General features: G+C 38.2%; 1 protein-coding gene across 1 annotated transcript in view; it reads right to left on the minus strand.

Annotated features, from left to right (window-relative positions):
- FBN2 (fibrillin 2) overlaps window positions 1-26,620 on the minus strand; it is a 175,620-nt gene that overhangs the window by 88,686 nt on the left and 60,314 nt on the right. The window contains exons 8-17 of the mRNA XM_074855232.1: window positions 23,152-23,277; window positions 21,015-21,167; window positions 20,011-20,244; window positions 19,046-19,183; window positions 13,671-13,790; window positions 13,013-13,138; window positions 12,264-12,386; window positions 11,065-11,187; window positions 5,023-5,175; window positions 4,076-4,129 (exon numbers count right to left, since the gene is read on the minus strand). Of these exons, the coding sequence (XP_074711333.1) occupies window positions 4,076-4,129; window positions 5,023-5,175; window positions 11,065-11,187; window positions 12,264-12,386; window positions 13,013-13,138; window positions 13,671-13,790; window positions 19,046-19,183; window positions 20,011-20,244; window positions 21,015-21,167; window positions 23,152-23,277 (1,350 nt within the window). The remainder of the gene's footprint in view (window positions 1-4,075; window positions 4,130-5,022; window positions 5,176-11,064; window positions 11,188-12,263; window positions 12,387-13,012; window positions 13,139-13,670; window positions 13,791-19,045; window positions 19,184-20,010; window positions 20,245-21,014; window positions 21,168-23,151; window positions 23,278-26,620) is intronic.

The raw sequence follows: 26,620 nt of genomic DNA on the forward strand, positions 1-26,620 counted from the left end.
CTCAGCTCCAACTGAGCCCTAGCTTTCCCGATCCCATCCCTACACACCTGGGCATCCTCTCTGTATTCTTCCCTGGATGCATGTCCTTGGTTTGACTGCCTAAGCATTTCTTTCTTACACTTTAGTTTGACCAGGAGGTCCTTACTGAGCCACGCTTGTCTTCTGCCTTTCTTGTCTCATTTCTTACATGTGGGAATTGAGAGCTCTTGCGATCTATAGAAAATGTCCTTAAAGAGCTGCCAGATCTGTTCTGCTTCTTTATCCCTGAGGACAGTTTCCCAAGGGGGTCCCATGCACTAATTTGTTAAACAACTGAAAGTCTGCTCTCCTGAAATTCAGGGTCCTGGCTTTACTCTTCACCTGGCCCATATTCCTCAAGATCATGAGTTCTACCAGCACATGATCACTGCAGCCCATGCTGCTGTCAGTCTTGACCTCATTAATTAGTTCATCTGTATTGGTAAGGAACAGGTCCAGTAACACTTCTCCTCTGGTTAGGCTATCACCTGAATAAAGAAATTATCCTCAGTGCGCTCCAAGAGTCTCCTGGACTACATACAGCTTGCTTTGCTCTTTTCCAGCAGATGTCAGGGTGATTGAAGTTCCCTAGCAGGATCAGTGCCTGATGTATGAGAAGAGGCTAAGGGCACTGAACTTGTTTAGCCAGCAAGAGCGAAGATGAGAGGAACATCTATTAGAAGTTCTCTGGTCTTAATAAACAGTTACAGAGAAGGTGGAGCCAGACTCTTCTTTGAGGTACACAGTGACAGGGCAAGAGACAGCAGTTACAAATTACAGCAGGGAAAATTTTACCTAAACACCAGGAAAACAATTCGTCCCCATGAGAGTGGTTAAGCACTAGAGCAAGCTGCCCAGAGAGCCTACAGGAACTCCATCCTTGGAAATTTTCTGAACTCCACTGGGCCTTGAGGAATCTTATCCAACTTTGAAGTCACCCCTGCTCTAGCAGAAGGTTAGGTTGGATGACCTCCAGATATCCTTTCCAACCTAAATCATTAGGGAACTACATGTTTGTAAGAATACCTGGATGCAAAATATCTAGCCTGTGTACTCAGTGCCTGTGGTTTAAGGATGTAGGTAAGAAGTTATAAAATATTAGGTAACAGAAATACTTTTCCTAATACAGAACTAATGCATAGGTCAACACCACAGCATACTCAGTCTTACAGGAATTATAGCACTTGTTGGAAATTTAAAATTTTTCTCAGATCAACAAAATAGGATGATGAATGAGGTATATTCCCCAAATTTACAGTCCCATATAGAATTTCTGCTGTAGCTGGAAAATTCCAAAATATTCATAGGAACTGAAAGAATAGGAACAGGCTAGTTTAATGTTTTTTGCCTCTGAGGAAAAGAGGGTTTTTCAATATTAAGTTATTTCTTCCCATACGGTAAACCCATTACTTTAAATAGTTCCCTTTCCAAAAAAAGAACAGTAGGGGTGCTGGCCTAGCTGTGACTTCATAAAAAGCTTGTTTTATACTGCTCAACTTTTTGTAAAGGACATTTCCTCTTTAATCATAGTGCAGTTTAGATCATAATTTACACATACTCTGATATGCATTTGGAAAAATCATGCTATGCCTGGATTAAGCTCAAAGCTATGACACATTTGAAAATTTCATAAGAAAGCATGAATTAGCATATTATTTCAGCTTTATGTTTTCTTCTGACTAATGAGTTTTCTGTAGTTTACTAAACTTGTTTGCATCTTGGGGACTGTACTGGGTCTGGCTGAGCCAGAATTGGTTTTCCCCTGTAGCAGCCCTCCTGGTGCTGTGTTTTATGTTGGGAGCTGGCAGGGTGTTGATAGCACACTGGTGTTGTGGCTACTGCTGAGTGGTGCTTACACAGCACCAAGGCTCTTTCCGACATTTCCCCCCCACAGTGGGACGGGGTGGGCAAGATCTTGGGAGGGGACACAACCAGGACAGCTGACCCAAACTGACCAAAGGGATATTCCAGACCATATGACGTCTGCTCAGTATAAAGCTGGGAGAAAGGAGGAAGGGGGTGGGGTCACCCTTGGTCCTCCGAGGCAACCACTACATGTATCAGAGCCCTGCTTCCTGAGAAGGCCCGACATCGCCTGTTAATGGGAAGTAGACAATAAATCTGTTTTCTTTTTTGCTTCCGCGTGTGGACCTTTGCTTCGCTGTGCTTATATTAAAACTGCTTTTGTTTTTTTCCTATCTTATTTTCTTTGCCCTCTTTGCCCTGTTGAGAAAAAAGGGGGAAGGGGGCAGGGGGAAGTGATAGAGCAACTTGGTGGGTACCTGGCATTTAGCCTAGGTCAAGCCACCACAGGGACAAACCACACAATTTCATGACCCTTTCTCTCCTTATCAAATTAATGATTTCAGAAGCTCCAGACCTTCCTGTTACTTTTTATACTGAACCAGGCTGCAAAATCTCTGTCCTCACCTATGTTCAGATTTCTCTCACATTGAGTCATGAAGGTTTTGTGCTTGCTAATCACAAGAGGAATGAGAGGAGTAGGGATGTGGTGATGAACTACATAGTTTGTTAATTAAGACTGCATCAACTAAAAGTCAAATAAAATCTCTATGACAAGAGCTTCACTGATAAAGTGAATTCCCACTCACTCTCGATAAAATGAGGAACACAACAGAATTTTTATTAGGGATTGAATGTAGGATCAGTATTCCTCTCCTTTAGGAAACGGAATTGCAAACAAAGTCCCTTGGTATAAGCAGTGATAGGAGTAACAGCAAGAAAATTGTCTGCAAGGTCACAAGATGTACAGAAAATACTAGCATTTTTTTAATAAACCTACACAAAGAGGGACTTTAGCTGATACATGAACCCTGGAGAGATCATACAGTTCGCAGAGATCACAACTGGTTTTATGTTTTTACTGACAAATGGTATTTTCCATAGATACAAAAGAACATCTAACCTCCCTACCAGACTATGGGCAAATTCTCCTGGTAGGATGCTGTTTGTACACCAATATTAGAGTATACTGACATTATTTCTTCATGAAATTTAAAGATTCTTCAAATGGACTTTGTATAATTCACTGAAAAGAAAACTGAGAGAATTTACAAACTTTATGGATTTCAAATTACTTTTAAGTTTGGCAACATGTTAAGCAATGAGCTCACAGAGAAGAGAAAAACTATGCATACACACTTACAGTACTGAACAGAAAAAGAATTTATTTTATTACAGTACTATTTTAAAAAGTTATGTAGGCTATTACTAAGTATAATGATCAAAGAGTCTCATTCTGTTCCTGCTGAACTGGAGTTTTAATGCTGACAAGGATAAAAGCTATACAAACTAAATGCCTGGAAACATTAAATGTACAGTATCTGCTTTAATTTGGCTGCAACTTTATTAACTCATCAGGAACCTACCTAGCAATAAATCACAATATTGTGTTCCACCATTCCTTCTTCAACCCACTCTACTTATTTGGCAGTTGCAGCAGGTGTCACCCCTACTTCAGGCCTATCTCAGCTATTGGTTTTAAAAATCCTTCTCTCTGTGGTACTCAAAACAGGAGCTGGAGCTTCATAATTCCCAGTACTAAATGCAAGTGCTCACTTTCAGGACTTTTTTTAGGAGCATCTTTTTTCACAAGCTCCCTTCCAACTTTAGCTCACCAGAGAAACAATCCCTCTGTGGAAATGGTCCATGTAGTGAACACTGGATCTGGTGTAAAAAACTGCTGTATTACTATCCCAGCTGACTGAATATCAACTGCAAATGCAAGTGGCTCCTGTCATTCCCCAAATGAGGGAGAACTGTCTTATGCCTATTCTAAAAAAAATAAATTATAGGTCAAACCTTTAAAATGGATGACCTCTTTTTTCTTTCAGGGTCAGGCAAAATCCAATATTGTAGAGAATTAATTCTGGTGTTTTCTTTAGGCAACATTCAATTATTATACTTTGATAATGAAAACACTAAAATCAACACATTAATCTTGAGGCAAAAAACTCCACTCTAGTATGTTCACAAAAAATATAACTATTTTTTTTTAACCTTGAATCATATACATTAAAGAAAATGTGCAACATACCTCGTCCATCCACAGTAATACCTATTCCACTGCTACACAGGCCATGGAATTCAGCTACTCAATTGAAGCAAGAGATGTGGGGGAAAAAAGAAAATGTTATTTCCAGTTTTTCATCTTTTTAATCCTAAGCCAAATCAACCTGAACTTTTTTCAAAATAATTTTTCTACAGTGTAACTAATAAAATGTCAATGTTCACATGAAATAACTGTTTATCAATAATATAGCTAAATACATCAAGGAGCATTCCACCCTGAACTTTCAAATATATACAAAAATGAAATTTGATAACAAGAATTAAACACTCAAGCGATTTCATTGTAGTCTTGACAGTACTGTCTCCTTAAGTTACTGATTTCAACCATAATGCCAGTTTTACTCCATTTCTTCTAAGTAGTTTTGTGTTATCTCAGAAAATGACCCTAAATGGAAATGCTGTCCAAGATAAATCCTTTCAGTTCAGGAGAGGTTTTTTAATCAATCCCCCCGGTTTATTTTGAAAACTGATTCTTATAAAATGAAATACAAATTTCTAAAATTAACATGGGCTGCTCTTAAACTGGATTGATTCGATTAGGAAATTTACAGATTCATCAGAGAACTCTGCCTGTTCTCTTTAAAGTACCATCACTTATAGCCACACCTAAATCAGGAATGCAACTTCATCCGTAGCATACTCACGTTCTTCGTCTTGAATTTTGCACAGTCTGGTCAGCTCTGGAACTAGGTTCACCTCAAATGTTACAATGCATAAGCCCACAAACACTCAACATAAAACACCAGACGGTTTTTCTTTAAAGGAGAAACCATTTCCAGAATCAGTGTACAACTCCATTCAGTACCCTATTCACTTCTCTTTAAGGCATGAAATAAATGAACAACCTGATCTGAACAACATTTTTTAAGTCTGTATGTTCACTGTAGTAGTCAAACAAACACAAAATTTTACCTGAGTTTTTAGCAGGGCAGGGGTGACATGGCTCTCCAAAACCATAGTCAGGATTGGCACAGCAACATTCAGACTTTGTCACAGCACCAGGGAAAGGACGGACACACGCTCCTTTTTTGATGCCTCCATAGCATGTGCTACGCATATGAGTATCTAAGAGAGTGCAAGCAAAGAAATAAATAAATTCCTTAGGCTGAGAATGAAATGTATGCATACTATCTCAATGAGAGCTTAAAAAAAAAAAAATTTTGTTCCAACAAAATTGTTACATTGGCTACATCTGCATTGCTCTGCTACAATAATCCTTATAGCATCAAGGACAATTTTCAAAATGGTTAGCTCCTGGACCTCTCTCGCGAGCACTTTAAAACCACCTAAACTAGCATACTCAGAGCAAATTTAAAAGCACTCCATAGGACCAACAAAGATGACCCACACACCAGAGCAGCTATGTAAATCCATGAACACATATCTCAGTAAGAAACACAGAATGGCTTGAATCAGCATGTGGTGACTAATTTTTTCCTTCGAGCAGTACTACAACCGTAACCTAGACACACGGATCTCTTATTTACTTCCAAAATGGTTCCTGATGTAGGATAAGTCACCAGCAGTCCAGGGCTGATAATATGGGCGTCACCTGTTTCTGAAGGAGGAGCACAGCCTCCTACTGTATTTACAAATTTTGAACAGAATTGCAATTTCAGCAGATGTTCAGACCAGCATTTATGTGACATGGCTATCTTAACAGGTTTATACATAAGATGGCACCAGTGCTGGATTAGGGTCAGGATATCAAAGAGGTCCCAATACCTAGCTAGCAACAGCAGTTTAGCAATTCTTACTCGTGACTAGGTAGTGGGGAAAGTGGCACTACTGCCTAGAACATAAATCTCTGGAGGTTTGTGACTGAAAAGCCACCATGTAAATTACAGTGCCATCCCTTGGGAGAGGGCTGGAAAACACGGCCAGGACAAACCACCACTTATTACACAACAGATACCTGGAAGATCTCCAACCTCAAAAATCATGCTGTAAGAGACAGCAAAAAAATTATACAGGACAGCCACACAGCTCCAGAACTCACCATATGCATACTACCAGTCTTGCAGCTGATTTAGTCATATAAATCAATTTGACTGACTTGTCCAGTAAGATGTAGTAAGACTTATCTTCCAAGGCAGGCCTTCAGCCCTACTTTTGCAGATATAACCACCTGCTATACTTACCCAAGAACTATGAGAATGTCTCTCAGACTGCTTTTTAAGTATTTTGTTGCTTCGGGTTTTTTTGCTTTTTTTTTTAAAGCTGTTTTGGGGTTTTGTTGCTTTGGTTTTTTGGTCATTCCAGGGCTAGATGCCTGTTTCATACTTGCTTACAGGATAATATTGGAGATGTCATTGGACAGCCCACCTGAGTGTGTGGTTGAGAACTGCAGGATACAGATGGAGTAAACAGCCTTTAGTTTTCACTCCTATACTTTTACAGACACTTGTTGGTGCTACAGAAATATCCTATGTTTTAGGCATCTTTATGGACCAGGCCAGAACATGGCCTTAATTTATGCTCCTTGTCAATCTCTCATTAAAACTACCATACACTGTGGCCTGGACATGAGCCTGGCTGCACCCAGAAACTGAGTAGGGTCTCAGGGAATCCAGACAGTTACCTACTTAAAAAATTACCCCAAAACAACATAGAAAAGTTGCATGAAGAATCTTACAGTGGATGTTCAATATCCTGTGTCAATCCAAATAGGAACTGGCAATTCCTTATGTGTTCTGCCTGCTCCTTGAGTGTTGTAAGCTGGCTCCTATGAAACAGAATTGCCTGTACACAAATGTTTTCTCTTGCTTTTGGTATCGCATGGAACAGATAGTTCTGGAGCACAGCTAAATGTAGCCCCTATTTCAGGGTTTATTTCTTGCCAAGAGTCTAGGCGAAGCCAGCACAATTTGCTTGCACTTAACAGCAGGAGAAGATTACTATGCTTGACAACAATCAATAATTTTTGCAAAGGAAATGTTTGTTCATGTACTCTGCAAAACAGTTGCATTACATCCTTTCCCTTGACCTCTGACACGTCCAGATGCCACTCTGCCATGAATAAAGGGGCTTCAATCATTGCCCTGTCACAAAAGGGAAGGCTTCCCCCTAGCTATGTGGCTGGGCAAGAATGGAGAAGAAATTCAAGGGAAGGAAATGGCACTGAGGGAAACTGCAGGGGGAGAAATGGTTGGAAAGTGTGAAAGAAATACTCTGTAGAAAGGTCTTCAAAGATGAGAAGTGTGTGAAGCAGCTGGAGAAAGCTACAGATGTACTGAGCAACTGCTCTGTGTAAGAAAAGAGCAAGTACATAAACCAATGTTTTTATAGAAGCAGCACAGGGAACCTGGGGATGATTGCCTAACTAGTTACAGGAGAACAGTCTTATCTACACAGTCAGTGATTCACAAAGCTTGTGCAGGATGAAGAACCAAGCTGGCTTCTCCAGAACCAAAATAGCCATCATATGACAGGAAGAATGTCCTCCCTGGGCTGTGCTTCCCATGCTGATAGCAAGGCTGAGAAGGACAGGCACTGTGCTTTGTCCGTGGCTTAGTTGCTGTAGGCACCTCACCAAGTTCTGGTTCCCCATGTCACGACACTTCTGAGTGTGCACCTTAATGATGAACCTGCGCTGCTCCCCATGTATAGTTTGATCAGCCTTTGGCTACTAATTTCAGAACACTGGAGAACTTACTTTATGCCATGAATCAGAGTTTAGCATTGGTGCTGCTGTAACTGTGCACCTGTTTATAAGAAACTCAACTGTATCCCAGGGAACAGCATTTTTAGACTCTTAAATTTTGTGGTGTAGCACTTCAACATCTGCAAACGTTATCTGTGGTTAAGGTCAGGTGGACCAGTGGTTGACCTATTCTCAGTGAAAGTCACTGCACCCATCCAGGTTCCTTAGAAGGTCAAATCACGCAATTCTCATGACAAGCACTTTGAGGTATGGTTCTGTAAAATAACCAGGGTAAAATAAAACTTAGTTATTTTGTCCTCATGGCTATAGCTTTGAGCAGAGACGTGAACTGCAGACTGAATTATAATTAGAAGTGTCTCAGCAGAGAACAAACAACATTGCACAAAGCTATAGCCATAGCTCAGTACAAGTTCTGAGGTGATACACAAACACAAACACACACAAAAAAAAAAAAAATCCAGCATGGAGCTGCAGTTAGAAGTATAGCCAAACCTGAAATGCTAGTTTGGCTCTGAGTATTTATCTAACATTTCTAAGCATTTGTTCTCCCTTGTGGTATTTTTTTCCAAACTTGTATAACTGTTTTAATCCACAATTGTTTTGTGTTTGACTCGGCCATACTTATTAATACTCAAAAAAAGGTGATTTATTCTATGAGTAGTCCCACCAGAATCAATGGCACTATTCAGAAGTAAAAAACAGCCCAAAGTATGAGTATGAGAATCAGACTATAGGCTCTTTGATTTTATCTTTTTGCTAATTGCCTAGCACATTTATGGGGATACTGTTATTTATTAACTTTCAGACTACAAATATTCTTCTAGCAGCAGAATGTCTGAAAAGTATTATTCAGTTCATGCAATATAAGGGACAGAATAGTCCAACAGAGAATTCCTGTAGTTAACACACCATGTGTATGTATATATAAACATATATATACATACACACACACACATAAAATTCTGAACAGCAGATTGGCTTGGAAATTCTATTCTAAAGGTCCTGTATGAGGATAGTTTTGTTATGCAATGTTTGAAATTTCCTATGTTACTTTATGACTGGAATAATTACATCATCTTTTTAAGATGAATTTTCCAAATAAATCATGATTCTGCCTTATGGTTTTTGTCATATTAATGATACTTCCTGTTGAAAATTTAAGGATTTATGGTAAATCTTAAGGCTATGTGACATGTGGAGCTGAATATTTTCAAATAAAAAATAGCATTCACAGCTGATGGTGAACTTGTGAAGCCTTTAGCTGCTAGAACTGTGATGGCATTAGGTAAATGAAAGCACAGAAAATTGAGCACTGCTTTGATTATTTGCAGCTGTATCACTGACAGGGGTAAAGATGAGGCCAACTTGGACCACAAAAAAGGTACTGAACAGCTTGTACTCAAATCTGGTTTTGCTGCTGTGCCATTAAGCAGTGAAATTCCTATATTAAAAGGAGTATATCAAGCCTCTTCTTACTGTTTTATCTTTTCATGGCTTTTCTCCAAATGTTTAATAAACCAGAAGAAAACAACTTGGCTACTACACAGGAGAGAACAAGCCTTGCTTTTGTTGGTTCAATCTTTCGTACAGTTTTGCTTACTAAAAAATCTCATTTATTTAAAACAACAAATATTTGGATTCCAACTGAGAGACTGAGAAAGTGTTTTGGCTTTTTATTAGCCTATTTTTTAAGCAATTCTGAGGTTTTTCCATGCATTTTTTAAACTGACGTGGTGGCAGAAAGGGCCAGCCTGCACAGGCACTTGATAGGAATACTTGCACTAGGCTTTATTTTAAAGAATGATGAAGTTCTGCACATTTTAAAATTTTATTTTAAATGAATTGATAATAGCAATGTAGGATGTAGTATCTCACATCCCTCTGTTGCCAGATAACCTCCAAACACAGTGATGAAGGCTGTCTTTTCTTTATGTGGACACATGCAGATAAGACATATATGCATCCATCAGCAAGAACAGTCATTACACTGATTAATATATACGACTATTGCAGAGCTAAGCCAGCGGTCTCCTCTCTGCCTTTACTGCTTCATCAACCTGTCAAACATCATGACACAACCAGCTGGCCTGATCTAATACCAGCTCAAATAGCAGTCCACTAATCAGCAGCATCTAGCACACAAGGCCACATACCAAAAATGAAGCTAATGTGATGGTGCCAGAGGTGCGCTTTTCACTCAAGGAGGCACCGTTCCAGGCACATTTGCTTGCTGAAGCTTAATGTCATGCCTGTCCACTAACTGAGTCTTGGGTAACCAATATGCCTGACGTTAGATACATTCATGAGCTAGGAGAGAAGAAACTTACAAGGACAGAGAACTGATATTCTGATGGTATCAGAATGATGGTATCTCCTGTGGATTAAATTGGTTTAAGCCACTTTGCAGTATCGCAGTCCCTAGTGCATGTAGTCCCATCACTCCCAGAAATTTTTGTAAAATGTATATTCCTCTCCACCTCTTTCATCAGCAATCAGTAGAAAACAAGTAATATCTCTTGCCCCCTACCCTTTTTTATGCTTCATCAGGTTGAAAATGCTCCATTTTTCTCTGGTGAGCTCCCTGAAGCTATGCTAGAGCTCCTGGTGGAGTTGCATGAAGAATCTCTAAACTGTTACGCAGCAACATTTGAAGGGATAAAAGGCTGCAGTTCCAATTATATGACAAAAGATTATTCATCAGCAGACTAGAAAGGCTATGCTTCAAAACCAAAAAGAGATGCCAGGAAGAGTAAATAGCGTAAATTTAATTTATAGGAATAACAGGTAAACAAGAGGTGGTGCCACTCTGATTCCACAGAGGAATTTAAGCTTCTTGACTTTTAACACTAGGTTTATGGGATAGCACAATGCAAGATTTCCTAGTAATTCTTAATAAGGATATCCTAGTTCACAGAAACAAGTCTATCTGGTTTTCACTATTTCTCCTGCTAGAGCTTCTTCTTTATTAACACTATGGTACAGAGAGAAAGAAATGAAAAGGGGAATGTGACAATATCAGTGTTGCAACCTGTTGTATGTACCTGTTTTAGTGATCTGGAGCGAATGATACACAACTGAATGTAAGTACCAATATACATACATATACACGCACATACATGAATAAAGACACATAGCAGAACAAAAGAAGAATACTCCAGATTTATCCTAGAACAGATCCTCTGTAGTTTGATGTCAACATTATCTAGAAGGATGCCATTTGATGTATTTCTTTAATCTGACAACCTGATAATTCCACTTGCTTTTCAATGAAAAGAAAATATCTCACTTACCTACACACACACGACCATCAACTCCAACAGTCAAGCCAGGTGGACACTCACATCGAAAGGATCCTTCAGTATTTATGCAGTGACCATTCATGCAAATTCCTGATGTCTGACATTCATCAATATCTATCGGGAGGCAACACAATTCAACAATCTATTAGCCGTTTTTAAGCAAGATTAAAATCAATATTTTTAGAACATTACCAAATGACTTTATGATAGAGATGAATCATCAATATATCCTTGTTCTGTTTCAAATAAAAATCTCATCTTGGAATTACACTAAATAATCAAAATTTAAGCTGTGCATTAAAAAAAACCCCAAACAAACCCAACCCAGAAAAACTCTAGGATTAGAGGCACTTCAGATTCTACATTAAGCAAAATTAGTAATAAATTTTCCCCTTTGTCAATCCCATGATACTATAATTTTGTTTTAAACTGTGGTTAAGGAAGCACCAATCACAGAATATCCATATGACAGTAAATCTTAATTTTGAAGAACTTTTCACTGATCATCAATTTCTATCTATGTCAACAGCCCAGCTGCATGTACATTAAGAAAACTACAATTAATAGAAATGCTTTAACTTCAAATCAGAAAACTAACCATTTAGATGATTTAGATGACTTACTAGAAATGACTCAAGTCCAAACCTACTGGCATCAACAGGTATCTTCCATTAGTTTGCTTAAACTGAAGCTATATCAGACTCTATTCTTAAAATGTTTAATGTAAGTTTTCAATGACTCCACTTTTAAAAGTTTGTAATGCTATGTGGCAAATACAGTTTAAGTGTTATGCACTCTGAATTGCCAGAATAATGATGTGGTAAACATACTTGTTATGTTCGTCCATACAAAATCTTTTAAACTTCCCATATTGCTGCTCACTGTACCATTTCATGAAAGACCTGCATATTTTGGTGCATTTACAATGCTCCAAGGCTTTTCAAAAGCTAATTTATCATCTGTTGTAGCTTTCACAATACTATTAAATAATTCAGTTATTTCCTTCTGTAAGTTAAAGACCTATTTCTATTCTAAGCAGCTTAAGAAATCTACTGTAGTGAGTTAGTAAGGTATTAGTATGATATTAAATCCATGTGACGAGATTGCCATTCCTGCATGAATTAATGGACTGTTTTCAATCAAGATTCAACCAAGATTGTCTTAATGTGTTACCTCTCAGTTCTACATACCAGTACAGTAACGCCCATTTGGAGCCAGAACAAATCCTGGTTTGCAGATGCATTTAAAACTCCCATCTTCATTTATGCACATCCCATTTAAACACATGTTTGTAGTGGTACACTCATCATGGTCTGCAAAACAGTGCAAAGAAAACTGCTTATAGTTCCGCACCTTCCAGAAGATGACACAGTAAAAATAAATGATCAGGACTGATGTGACACATCCCTTCACTTGAAGATTAAATTCTTTTCACTCTACAGACAATGCAGCAATTTTTTTTCCCATTGTGATCAGTTACTTTTCATGTTTCAGCAGACTGTGTATAGGAGAACAGGGTATGTCTTTCTTTCTCACATGAAAGGATAAAAGCTTCAATTACCTGATAGAATTAAGAGCTTATTGTTTACCTATGAAGTTTGTTTTAGACACAGTATAGTCAAAATTAAAAAGTTACTTCTTCAGCAGTGCTGATACATGGAACACTTGCTATGAAGCTTTAGGAAAAAATGTTATTCTTGGCACTGAGTTACCTGGGACTCTCGAGGAAAGATTAGTTTCAAAAAAGTATTACCTCAAGTTTTCTTTGAAATCACGCAGTTCCATACAATAGCTATTTGAATGCAGGGGCTATAAGTTCACCTCATGTTGTACCTTATTTCAAAAAAGGTAATCCTTAATGATCCTTAATTGTAGTATGAAGTACAATTTCTAGAATCACCAAGCTAGTGCCTGCCCCATTATTTATAAGAGTTCTTACCCACACAATTTTTTCCATCTGCAGTCAGTTCAAACCCAGCATTGCAAATACACTGGAAACTTCCATCAGTGTTTACACACCGTCCATTTTTGCAAAGAACACCATTCTGGATGCACTCATCTATATCTAAGGCAAAAAAATAAAACCACAGAATCAGAGAATTACTGTAAGATAAAAATGTATATAGTGACAATTACTGCTTAGAAAAATACTGACATGTTATTTAAATATTACTTAGAAAAAAATTTCCAAAGATGGTTAAAAATTCATTCTTATTGCATCAAAGATAGGAAAAATTATTGTTTGACAGACTGTATAATAAATGCTACATTTTTTGATGCTCAGCAATTACTTTATCAACACCTTTAAAAAAGTACTCACACATTCATCTGCATACATACATAAATATACACCTGTCATACTACTAGTCTATTTCTTGGTTTTTTTGTAGAACTCCCAGCTGGGGAATCCCTTGGCCAAGCGATAGATACTCCAGAATAATGGATAAATGTTAAAAGACAACAACAGAGCAAATGGAATGGTAGCCTAGAACTAGAGCTCCAATTAATATAACAACTGTTGAGATTTACTGAAATTGCATTGCTAACTGTGTTTTGAACTCCAGTGGGATTTGACATAAGGGGTCAGAACATCTTACCGATGCAAGCTTGTTTGGTAGGAGTTCTCTGGAAACCTGCATGGCACTTGCAGTAATAGGAACCAGGTGTGTTGACACAGTCTCCATTGGAGCATGGGTTTGATGTACATTCATCAACATCTGTTGGCAGCACAGAGGAGCATTAGTGAATTCACAATGTATACAACATTTTTTTCAAGTCTGGAAGTTTCTAAGTGAAAAAGACAGTAACTAACAGTTAAATGCTAAATATTAAAACTTGTTCTTGGTGCAAAATTGCTACTTTCCTAAGAACTCAGATCTGCTCTTAGTCCAACTAGGCAGACATTTTTAATAAGTGAAATGCTCCTACGTCATTTATACACATCTTGAAAGCCAAAAAAAAGAAAAAGTATGAGGATTTTGAGACATGGGATCTGACACCTGCCTTGTGAAAGTGAACAACACTTAATTCTTCTTCGGAATAAAACCAATACAAATTAAAATTGGCATTTTAAAATTAGAGCAAATCATGACATCCCACCCCACCCCCACCCCCCCATTATATTACAAGTTTATTGTAGAAATGTGAGAAGGGGCCACACACCAGCAGGAGGCATTCTTAAAAAGACCATGATCTGCGTACCACATCTAACTACTTATGCCCCATTGCATCCTCAACCCCAGTCTTTGTATTTGAACAATGCCAGATTTAATCTAGCCCTTCTCTACAATGTACCTTATTTTCCTTTCCAAAGGTTTTTGGTATTTGCGTGCACCAAATACACCTTAACCACCTTAAATCTTAGGTAACTGCTCAGAAATAATTCCCATTTGACACAGGGCACTGAAAACTTTAACTCCTTTCAAGAACCTATCCCAAATTTGATCCCAAGTGGTTACCAATGAGTCAGTTCTGTCTTTGGCCCGAGACAGTTATTCCCAGTTCTAAAATAACACGGATTGCTCCTCTCCTTTATGCTCCTCTACAGAACTTCCCAGGATCCTTGCCCTCTGTGAACTAGGGAGTGGAACAAATGCACCCCTCTGGTCTGGCAAGCAGGATTGCTGGCTCAGTTTCTCCTGTAGCGACCAGACGATGACATGTGCAGCTCATCTCTGCTATAGCTAAATTTACAGATTATAAACTGAACTGATCCCTTGATGAAATCCCTCTTTCTTCATCAATCACCTTTGCTAACTTGACTTTTATCCCTACAGCTATGCCCTCCACTTCACTTACAGGTCTGAAATTACTCATCTCTTCGTTTAGGTAGGCTTTAACACCCAAAAGACAGTGATGACTTGAGGGCTTTTTGGTATCCGGCTGTAAGCTGCCCTAGGAAGCTATGGCTAAGTAAAGCCACTTCTGATCAGTTCTTAGTAATGATGATTTTCCATGCATTTTGCTGTGTATGCTACCAGAAATACCAGGAAAAACCCAGCATAATTTTGGTGATCATTTGTATTCACCCTTTATCAGGTCTACTTCTAAAACTTAGTTTATTACATCTTGGAAATAATGGGATGGAATGAGAAATTAAACTTTCAAGACATTTATACGCTGAATAAATATGTACTTCTAGAAAGCACTGTGCCAGGAATGACCTGATTCTAAAAAATGGCAAAAGGTTAAGTTTTGTTCTAATTTAACCATAAACAAGGCCATATATTTCACAGGATTTACTGTTTTAATGCATACATAGTTAAAACCTATAGCATCAATAATCAAATCACTGATTTAATGAGCTGGTTACAGCACTCTTGGTGCCTAGATACTATCAGATCATTCTGGGTAAACAGCTAGATGAATAAAGGCAAAGCAAATAGAAGAATCAAATACCTCCTTCTCATGAATATTTAGCTCATTCATATTTGCATAGCAGCTGATAGCACCACTCCAGTAAAACCACAAGAATGAAGCAAGATAAAGAAAAGAGAAATTCAAAGTGTTAAATACAGTGAAGAAAACATTAACTGCATTTTTATACTGCAGTAGACTTCTATGTAACTATAGTAGCTTCCTGCTCTCGTGCTTCTCCACCATGCCTGGCTATTGGGATGCCCCTTCTCATGAGCGCTAGATTGGGTATTTTTTCCTCCGTGCTCAGCTGATGTGGGAGGTCCAGGAAGATCACACATAATTCCTTCAGAACAAAGTCCTCAGCTACCAACAAAATGTCAAACTCTAAATCACATTTTCACATGACTAGTTTGTCAAATGTCTTAATCCAAATGACTTTACTGTGTATTTACCTTGCTTCAGTATAGGGGATGACAGGGGAAACTTATAAATACTAGATATGGCATTCATCTATTTTGTTTAGTTTTCCTACAGAGAATGACATTTATGATCTTATTATAGGCTTCAACTTGCTTCATCTGTTAAAGAAAACGTTCATGCTAGAAATGGATCTCACTGTAAATTAATTTATAAATTGTACAGCAGGAATGCAGTGTTTTCTCTATGAAATAGCTGACTTAAGCTTAGAAAATCCTTTCAAAGCCATGTGCATCAGATGATTTCCATACAAAATATGCATCTTAAGATGCTCTTATTTTTATAAGCTTTTGATAGAAGAGGGAAATGGCAAATATATGTTAATATAAAGGAGTTGTTGGCTTTGAGCTTGCATTGCAAGCATGCATATTCCAGCAGTACAAACAGGAAACATCTGAGACAGAGACATTTAACCCATTTATTCTATCTCCCAGACCACCCCTCTTGAGTGTCAAATATTTCTCTTTCACCACTTGCATCACACTTATCTCCAGTTTTCAGTGTTTCACCTGTAACACTTGTCAGAATTTCATTAGACACAGTATGGAACTTCCAAGCTTCCCTTAAGACTTACTGCAATGAGTCTGAAGATATATTACAGAATTTTAAATATGGAGACTGGTATTCGCAAAACAACTAACATTCAACACAGCAGATTTACAGGCTTGCTGCCACTTTCAAAGACTCTACCGTTTTATCCAGAGTTTCTATAAACAGAATGAAATAAGGAAAGGTAATAATATTACAACTGCCTATCATTTTGGGGAAAGGGACTGACCATTCAGTGGCAGATCACTTAAGACACTTACCATTCCTTGACCCATCAGAGATATATGAGAGCAGCATAATACAAGTTTAGGTCAGAGAACAGTATGTGATGCTATTATTTTTTGATTTGGCAGGATAATTCTGAAATTAAACTTTTCTTTAACTCTTTACAAAAATATCTAATGATTTCTGGCTTCCTACTTTATTGCCTGGGAAGTAGGCAGCCAGAGAGATAGAGGAGTATGGAAGCAGTGTTCATTTATATACCATTAACCTTACCCCATGCAGTGAAAGGTAACGGTTCCCAATGCCCCAAGACTGTTCTTTCAGTAATGAGTATCCAAGTTAGATTCAAGCAAGCCTTTAACTTCATTTAGTATGTATCAGTATACACAGAAATTCCATGTAGTTAAGTCCCTGCCTACATTTCCAAGACAACTTTCTGTGTGATTTACAGCAACTACCATTCACAAATCACCGATTCAGTGCGGCACTGAGGATACTCTGGCTATTTCTTTATAATACAATTAGACATTATCAGAAAACAAAGCTGTGTTATCTAAGATAAATATTCATAAAGTATACTCTCATAGAAAGTCTTCTGACTACAAGCAATCACTCAAAAGGCAACCCACTGAAGTCTTAGCATCATTAGTGATGACTGGTTTGTTTCACACAAAAAAAATAGACAAAATGACACTTAAACTTGCTGGAAGTCATTATTGGTATTTTTTCCCCACTTTCAATCTAGGACATTACTGTAGCTGGCACAGCACATTCTGCTTTTTTAAACCAGCTGAAATTTTTGTTTTGATCCCAGTGCATCCAAAATTTTCAGATCACTGTTTCATGCTGAGGTGTGCATTACAAAGTCCAGACTAAGTTCCCTAAATGAATACACCTTTTTCCTGGGCACATAACTGTGTGTTAGAGGATTAAACAGGTCAACAATATTTTGTTTCCATGCACCTATCAATCTAGTCTCACAGTTTTCAGGAACTTTAACCTCAAACTGAAAATCAGATACAACTTCGCTATTATCACAAGCCTGGAGTGGAAGGTGAATAGCAAGGCTGGTGGCCTACAGGGTGACTCCACATAAAAGAGACAGAATACCAGCCAGCTGTTAAGAACACAGTCTATCTTTCAGTCAGTCAATTTCAGCACCCAGACATATAAATCTGATGGGACTTTTAAAACACAAATGGTTGTCCTACTTTATTTTTTCATGCATGATTTCTTCAATGAGAACTGAAAATTAGAAGTTTAATTAAATCCATATAGCTGTACTTGCTGTGACCGAAGTATAAAGGGGCACAAAGACAGAGCGAAGGAAGCATTTCACAACAGGCTTAACCACAGAGTTTAAACCCTGTTCTGGACTAATCTCAAAAGCCACTCTCAGATGAAATTAGTACATTAATATCTGGCTGGGAAGCCAAAAAGGAGCCAAAGGCACAGAATGATTTCTTTTGTGCCAGTGGTTATTGAAACTAAGAACACTAAGAACAGAAGTCTAAAAGGTCACCGAAGCTCAGGAGAAAAGCCTATCGCTAACAAGATCTTGTATAACATTTTTCATTCACAGATCTCAAATTTCTTTATAAAGACTCATTAAGCAAATGTTCAATCAAAAATATAACCAGACCTTTCTATTTAGGATCCTATACATTTTCTAAGCTATATCCTGCATACAGGATTCTTCTCCACACAACTACCCCACAAGAACCCGCAAATTTTGTATTTCCCCTGAAATACCTGATGAGCCTTTGACATTGCAAGAGTGAAGTCCACAGTAACTGAACAAAAGTGCGGAATTCCAAATTCAGCTCTTGTTATAAAAAGTTAGCATTCAATATTTTCATATGGAATGTAAATATAACCAAAAGTTAACTCGTGCATTTTTCTAATTATTTGATATCTTTCAAACTGTCATTCATCCTCACGAGTAGGTAAAACATAAATTCTGCCCTTCGTTATCTTGAACATAACTTGACACTAACTCCTGTAGTAAAAATAGAGCTATTTGAGTGTAACAAAAGAGAACATGAAACAGAACTTACTTTACTGAATGTAAAGACAAAAATGTACAATACCCATCAAGGACAAGGAATACTCAATATCAATACTTGCGATTAAAGATTTTTTTTATTTTTAAGGAAACAGATAACTCTCATGAAGATTTTAAATTATTCTAGTGAAAGTAGTACCATCGTCTTTGCGCTCTCTTTCACAACAGTAGTATCATTAAAATGAATATGTATGTGGGGGAAAAAGAATATGCTTTGCTATTTTTAAAACCAGACTTAAAGCAGAAACATATTAGCATTTTAAAAGTGAATAACAGATTTTAGTAATGTGCACTTACCAATACAATCACCATTTGCATCCTGCTTATATCCCATGTTACACTCACATCGGTAACTAGAAAGGGTTGGTATACAACGTCCATTTAAACAGAGGTTGGGATGGTGCTTACAGATGTCTATTGTCTGATTGAGTATTGCTAATAAAAAAACCAGAACACGAGAAAAATATTCATATTTTCAAATAGAAGTAAATATGAAGATTATAGCTGGCTTCAGAAAGTATGTTATCAGGTGCATAAATATATGCACCAAATCAAGTATCTTTTTCCAAGCATGTTGACATGACAGTTAACTAACAAAAACTAGCTCTCAGAAACAAAAAAAACATCAGACAAACAGTTGTAATTATGATTTACCATTTATGTGTACAGCCTGATGAGATTGTGAGTGGCCTCATGAATAAACCACGATTTGGGTGAAAGACGAAGCAGTCTGTTTACTTTGGAATGTTTACTATTTTTGGTGTACCTGTCTTAGTAATACTCCTTACATTTTATTAACTTTATGGCTCTGATCCTAGAGATGTGCTTGCACATGTTATAAGCAACTTTACATATATGAGACTTCCCTCTGAATATTATTCACCTTGAGCTTCCAGTCAAGGCAGTGTTCCTGCAGAATCGGTAAGTTTTACATTTGGAAGAACGAGGAAAGAGAACGGTTTATTTTAAACCCTGGTGGCTTTTTGAAAACACTTAGAAATTTGGAGTTTCAGCACACAGACACATCAGCAGGGACAGCACAGGCTCAAGGACTCTATAACTGAAGCGAAGAAAAAAAATCTCTTCATCCGAACTCTTGTTAAAAAAAGGGCTCCTGAACTCCTTAATGTATCAGCTGAGGGCTCTTAAATGTGTTTGAATACCAAGGCATTTTTATGTGTTAAGAACACCGTATCATTTCTAGACTAAAAACTAAGCAGAAAGAAAAAAGAGAAACAAGTCACAACAATGCAAGTACTTACTTAGCCCTGTAATTACTGGGCCACTTCCAGCGGGACTTTGACCACCTGTCCCTACCCCTGCTCCGCCTACACCTGGGGAGAAACCATTGCTTCCAGGGATGGGAATGAATCCTCCTCCTCCTGGACTGTAGCCATTACCATTGCCACCAGGAAGGAACCCATTTCCTCCAGTCCCAACACCCCTGGAACCACCTCCAGCAGGAGTGCCATCCACACACAGTCTGCGGTGTTCATCTATTAAAACAGGAATGCACAGAGAAGCATAAAGTAAATCAACTCTTTAGAGTCAGCTTATAAAGAAGATACAGATCTTTGTATGCTACAAAAACTGAACACCAACTCCTCGCTTCTTTGTTGTTTGTTCCCTCTCCCACTCTTAATCTCAGGCAGATCCCATGTTTGTGACAGGTGTTATTTAAGGAAGGACACTAAAAAAATAAAAGGAAATACTATAATTTACAACTATTTGTTGAAACCTTTTTGTTGATGTGTTGCCAGCAGGACTGTAACTCCCTGGTCACTCAGAGATCTTGATATAGATAAACTGAAAATACGTTTCACTAGGGATGTGGACCATTGTTCTGTGAGCAGAGTTGAAAGAGTAAGTGAAATACTGATGCATTTCTAGTTCAAAGTAACCCAAAATGTAATGGCACAAGAGAGCAGCTGTTCCTTTAAATCAAAATGAACTATGGACCCACAGAGTCATTTCCTCTTTGAGCCTGACCACAAAATCTTTCCCATTTCCCAAGAACTACTTCCAAAGTCAACAAAAGGACATTAAAGAAACCAGTCCCAAACAATCATGGACCAGAAAAAAATGGTTCACAGATGGTAACATCAGTATTAAAAACACAAGAAAGAATAATAATGTAATTCCTGACTTTCTTTTTTCCATTTAGCCTACATTTTAAAGCAGTTTAAAATATACCAGTGACCTCCATCCTAACTGGAATGGACAGCAAGACGGAGAAAAACAACCAATCAACCAACAAGCCACTCACCAGATCCTCTGATAGGACACACATCTGGAACAGACCCGATGGCCCAGCACCGGCCAGACTCACAGCAGCACTGCCTTTTGGTCAACCTACCGGGAAGCTCCTGTGCACAGTGGCCATTCACTATGCTGGAGAAACATGTACTTGCCCTCTGATCTGGAAGTTAATTTAAAAAAAAAACAAAAAATAGTAACATGAACTCTCAAAATTACTTTCCCTTATTCAATTCATGGAAGGACTAAAATGTGTAAAAAGTAGTATTAATAGACCCACAAAACCAAATCCAAAAATACCCTAGAACACACCCAATAACCAAGGTGATCAGCACCAACACATTCCACATCTAGCTTAGCGCAGGATCACATATTTGCAGTGACGCTAGTCTTGCATTAATCCAACATGCAATCTTAAAGTCCGCTCAAGCTAACAGGAAATATAGATGATACAAAAGATACAAAGCAATACAAACAGAAACTAGATACAAATATACAAAAAGCCTACTATGACAAAAATTGACACATTTCATGTAACCTCAATATCACTAAATTCATTTAATGAATTTTTCCTTGGTGTAGATGTATCTGATTGAAGAAATGCTATCCAGTCTGCTCTGCTCAGCAGACCAAATGGACAACAGTATTTTCAGTAGTGCCATGTGAAAACTACTCTATATAAATATGTCAGTACTTAGTATATTCTAGTTCCTTCAAGAACACACCCTAGATCTTTTATTGTCACACTCCTGAATGCTGACTATGAGAAAAGCTCAATTAATTTGGAAAGACATGATACAATAACTGAGCACATCCTGATATTTTGGTTAAAAGCAAATATTTATCTTCAACTGGGAAGAATAATTTGTATTAATAAGGATTACATTCTTCACTTTTCTCCTAAGTAAAGGGGAAATTATACTTCTCAAGTATTCAAATTATAGTCCAACACTATAAACATTTGAGAGCACAAGAACTCTCAGACACATGTTCATTTAAGAGAAAGAGACTCTGTGACATAAGGGCCTTAGTGGACTAGGGCATGTGATTTGTGTGCAATTGGGTTTGGGAGCCGACTTTAGAAACCAGATTGTAAAACATGCCAAAATCCACAGAAATTTTGATCATATTGGAAATCATAGGTTCTCAGTATTCCTGAGGCCAGCCACGATATATTTGAAGTCTGGCACTCCTCAGATAAACCTGGATAACAAAAGCTGGCTACATTGTGCAGAAAATTATCCATGTGAAATCACTTGTAGGTCTTGTGTTGCTACTGGCATTTATCTGTAATTCAGAAACATCTTAGGAATTCTCATCCCTTTCCCAACATGAGAACAAAGTGCTCTGAGATGTCTGAAATAAGAAGAACCACATAAGATCTAGAGAAGACACTATTATTAGCAATTGTCAATGTTTTTTACACACAGTATACAGTATTTTTAGTTAATTCATCACAATGGCTTATACCATATATTTGACATGTGCAGCTGTATAAAAGCAATTATCACATGTGAAAAAAAGCACACATCTTTCTTATAATATAGGAACAGGTTTTAAATAAATTGTGCTGTAAGAGCTGCAGTCTACTGAAATCTAATATTTGTTTTATTATCTGTTCCAGGCAAATTAATGGCACCTCAGCATACACTACTTAATGCCTTCTGAGTTTATATATGTGCCTTATATTTGTCTCTAAAGCTATATGGGATGGAACTTGAAATACTGACTAAGGATAAATGTTTGCTCCTTCAGAACCAAAGCAAGCTTAGCTTTTTTCTTCATCAGATGCAAGTTAGAGAAACAAATATAATTAACATTTCCTATATTTGCTTAGACAATAGAGATAGTAATTGCTTTTTTTCTAAGAAGATCCAGATCTCAGACAGGAGTTTCCTGGCTACAATACAGCTGACACAGAGGGATCTACTATTTACATAAAGATGGTTGCAATGGCAGTGATCATCAGAGGAAGATGTTATGAATTTTAAGTAGCTGGATCAGAGGTACCAGTGAGTTAGCATATAGTGAGGTCCTGAGGTGCGGGGGGGAGTGCTAGGTGGTGGGATAGAAGTTCTGATGCTGCTGTGTATAACTTGCCTTAATAACCTTGAGAGCTCCAAAAGACTATAGGGTGCAATACCTACCAATACAGCGGGAGCCATCCACAGATGTGACATAACCCCGTGGGCAGATGCAGAAATAACTTCCTACAGTGTTAGAGCATTCACCGCCTTCACAGTTTCCTGGGATGATGCTGCATTCATCAATATCTACCCATAAAGGAAAGGACATAGGATAATTAGCAGAGCATTTGAACATACTGTATTAAAAAGAGGGAAGACAGCTTTTCTGAAATGAAGTTATTATTCAACTCAAATTGAATAACATATTGCTGGTGTTTGAAGACTGCACATAATTTTGTTTGCCATCTAATGGAGGCTCTCCTTATCAAGTGAGAGTACATGAAAGTAGCCTGGGATTTCCTCTAAATGACACATACTGAGTGCCATCTCTAGAAAGCATGCAAAAGCTACAATGCAATACCAAAATACACATCCTGATTCTGAGTGGAAGGAAGGAGGATGGTAGAGCAGCCAAGCATGACAGCTCTGGGCTTCTGCGAGCACAGTAATATTGCTCATCAGATCGGAGTGCTTTCTGGCCTTCTAATTCGCCAACTGTAAGCAAGAATTTTGGCCAAGCTCTTCAAATGCAACCAAATGTTGCTTTTTCACTTTCTTTCAGATATTTTTAATCCATTCAAATGTTTCTGGTAACTAAAAGCAGTGGTCTCATCTGAACACTGAAACAATTTTGTGTGTAAATACACATAACGTGAGATGTCATGAAGCTGATGAATGAGCTCTTGTATGTAACAAGGCACCGCTATGGCACTTGGCACCAGGACTGAGAGCACTGTGTGCTGTTCCAGCACAAACTGGAGCAAAATGAGGAGCTGAGGCAATGAGAAGCAATAGGAGGAAGCAGTCTGACTGTATTGTTGGAGATGTGAAGCACAGCAGAGCAAACTGGAATGGAATAAATACAAGCGGGAAGAACAGCATGAGAGTAAAGTCTGTCATGACCATTTATACAAACGAACCATTTTAAGTAACCATTCCACAGCTGTGACAATCTTCAGACATATGAACATTTTTAGGATCATTTTTGTAACCTAATTTTGCTTTTAAGTGACCTCTTTATATTAACTTTTGGAGTGGCCTTCAGTGAATGTGAACTGTGGCCCAGGTTTAACCTGGAAGGCATTCTGAGAAAACATGGGGAAAAGTGGGACAACTTTCTAACTAGCTTGAGACGAGTTGTCCTGGTTTAACCAGGATAGGGTTAAGTTTCCCCAGCAGTGGGGGGGAGCTCTAGCAGGGTTATTCAGATACCATGCGGACAGGACGTCACATCCTGGCAGGTCACATTTTTCCTGGCGCGGAGCGCGGTGCACTCGTGGTTTTGTACATCGTGCTTCAAACTGCTGTATTTGGTAGCTATTTTGCTCTGTTCATTGCTATCACTATTACTGTTATTGTTATTGTTGTTGTTTGTTGTGTTGCTATTGCACTGTTGTATTAAACCTTTCCTTATTTCAGTCTTGGGGCTTTGCATTTCACTCCCTTTGTGGGGGAGGGGCAGCAGCCGCGTGGTCTCAGACCCCGCCAGGGGCTAAACCACCACACGAGTTATGTTTTCCAGTTGGAATTATGATTCCACAGGTTTTGCATGGCTTGATACCAAAGGTAGTCACAGATACAAGACTTTGGCTTAACTTGTTTGTAAGAATCTGGATGCAGGATTAATTCAAATTAGCTTTCACACTGTGAAACAAAAATCAAAACAAAAAGTCAGACTGTTGAACCCAGACTCTCTCATAATGCACAAGTATCTGAAAGAGTATAACAGAAATTATCTTGTGATGTGTCCTGGTTTAGCCAGGATAGGGTTAAGTTTCCCCAGCAGTGGAGGGGGGAGCTCTAGCCGGGTTATTCAGATACCATGCGGACATCACGTCCGGGCGCCGAAGCGATACGGTCGGGTCAGTTAACACCTGTGTTATGCCATCGCTCTTCTCACTGCTGTATTGGTACATACCTTGCTCTATTCATTGTTATTACTGTTATTGTTATTGTTGTTGTTTGTTTTGTTGCTGTTGCACTGTTGTATTAAACCTCTCCTTATCTCAGCCCCGGGGCTTTGTATTTTACTCCCTTTGTGGGGGAGGGGCAGTGGCTGCGTGGTCTCAGACCCCGGCAGGGACTAAACCACCACATGATGACACTGTGAAAGTCTTCACATTCCTTCTAAGAAAGCCTTGGGACCCCACAGACCATTCCTTGCACTTTTACACAGACCTATAATTTCCTTGGACCTGTCACTCTAGAATCTATTCTCTTAAGATGAATGACTACTTGAGAAATAAACTTTAGCAGGTGTTAATTCTTAGGAGGCTTTTACATGATGAATACTTTGCTCCCTCACTTGCTACATTCTCCATGCTGAAAACTCAAAGAGTGCCAAAAAGATCTGGCGTGCACAGGGACTATATTGAAAAGGCAACTCGCCACTGTGGGAAGATCCACACATGAAGAAGTCCCTTCAGATATGAATCTACAGAGGACGTTCAAGTACTGAAAGGAAAATTAAGTTTTGCCACAAGGCCACTAAGAATGAGAAAACTGTTCTTTGTAAAGTGAAGGTATGGATAAAACACTCCCTCTCCCACTGCCATGGCATGTGGAGTGTCATTGTAGAGAAGACACTTTATCTTACAGGTAACATCTTCAAACTTCCTAACTAGTCCACACATTTAAGCATCCTGTGGCCTTTGTTGTTTGGTTTACACTATGAAGCAGAATCAGAGGAAGTAGAAATTTTGTCTTTTTAATAAGGTTATTTATTTAACCATTTCAGAGGAGACAAAAAGTTTAAATTTCACATTAAAATAGTTACAAAATTATGACAACTATTCCCCGCAATTTTAGACATCTGCTCAAGTGTGAAAAGAAAGTGTCATTTTTGCTAAATCAAAACACTTCTAAGAAATAATGCTTTCACTTAAGACTTCATAGTTCCCCACTGCAGAGATTCCAGAATTCCAAATAATGGTATAAATCAAAACCAAGTAATTCCCCAGGAAATCTCTGAAATCTTACATTAATTTACTATATTAAAGACAATATATATAGTGTGGTGAACTGCTTACCATCTGATTTAATCCAATGAAATGAAACCATGTGTGTAAGTCAAAACAGAACCAGAACCAGCTGCATGCCTTATTGAGGTCTTTCATGAGGTACAGGTCTTTCACAACCCATAAGTCTTTTAAACATGAATACTGTCTTCTGTATACACACACAGTCTGAAACATCACATCAGAAAGACAGGCAAGAAATTGGACAAAATGAGGACTCTGCAGGAAGAGCTTACTTTTTCTGGAAAGTGACACCTTCTGATGGCAGAGTCACTGGATGCTCATGCAAGAAAACTCCCTTATTTTACCATCCCTTGAAGCACACCTTTGATCTCAAGGAAATACTACATACTCTTTTTCACTACTGTAGTGGTTCCAAAAATAAATTCCAAAGTTAATTCTAAAGATCAGAG

The sequence above is a fragment of the Strix uralensis genome, chromosome Z (assembly GCF_047716275.1).
Source record: "Strix uralensis isolate ZFMK-TIS-50842 chromosome Z, bStrUra1, whole genome shotgun sequence".
NCBI lineage: Eukaryota > Metazoa > Chordata > Aves > Strigiformes > Strigidae > Strix > Strix uralensis.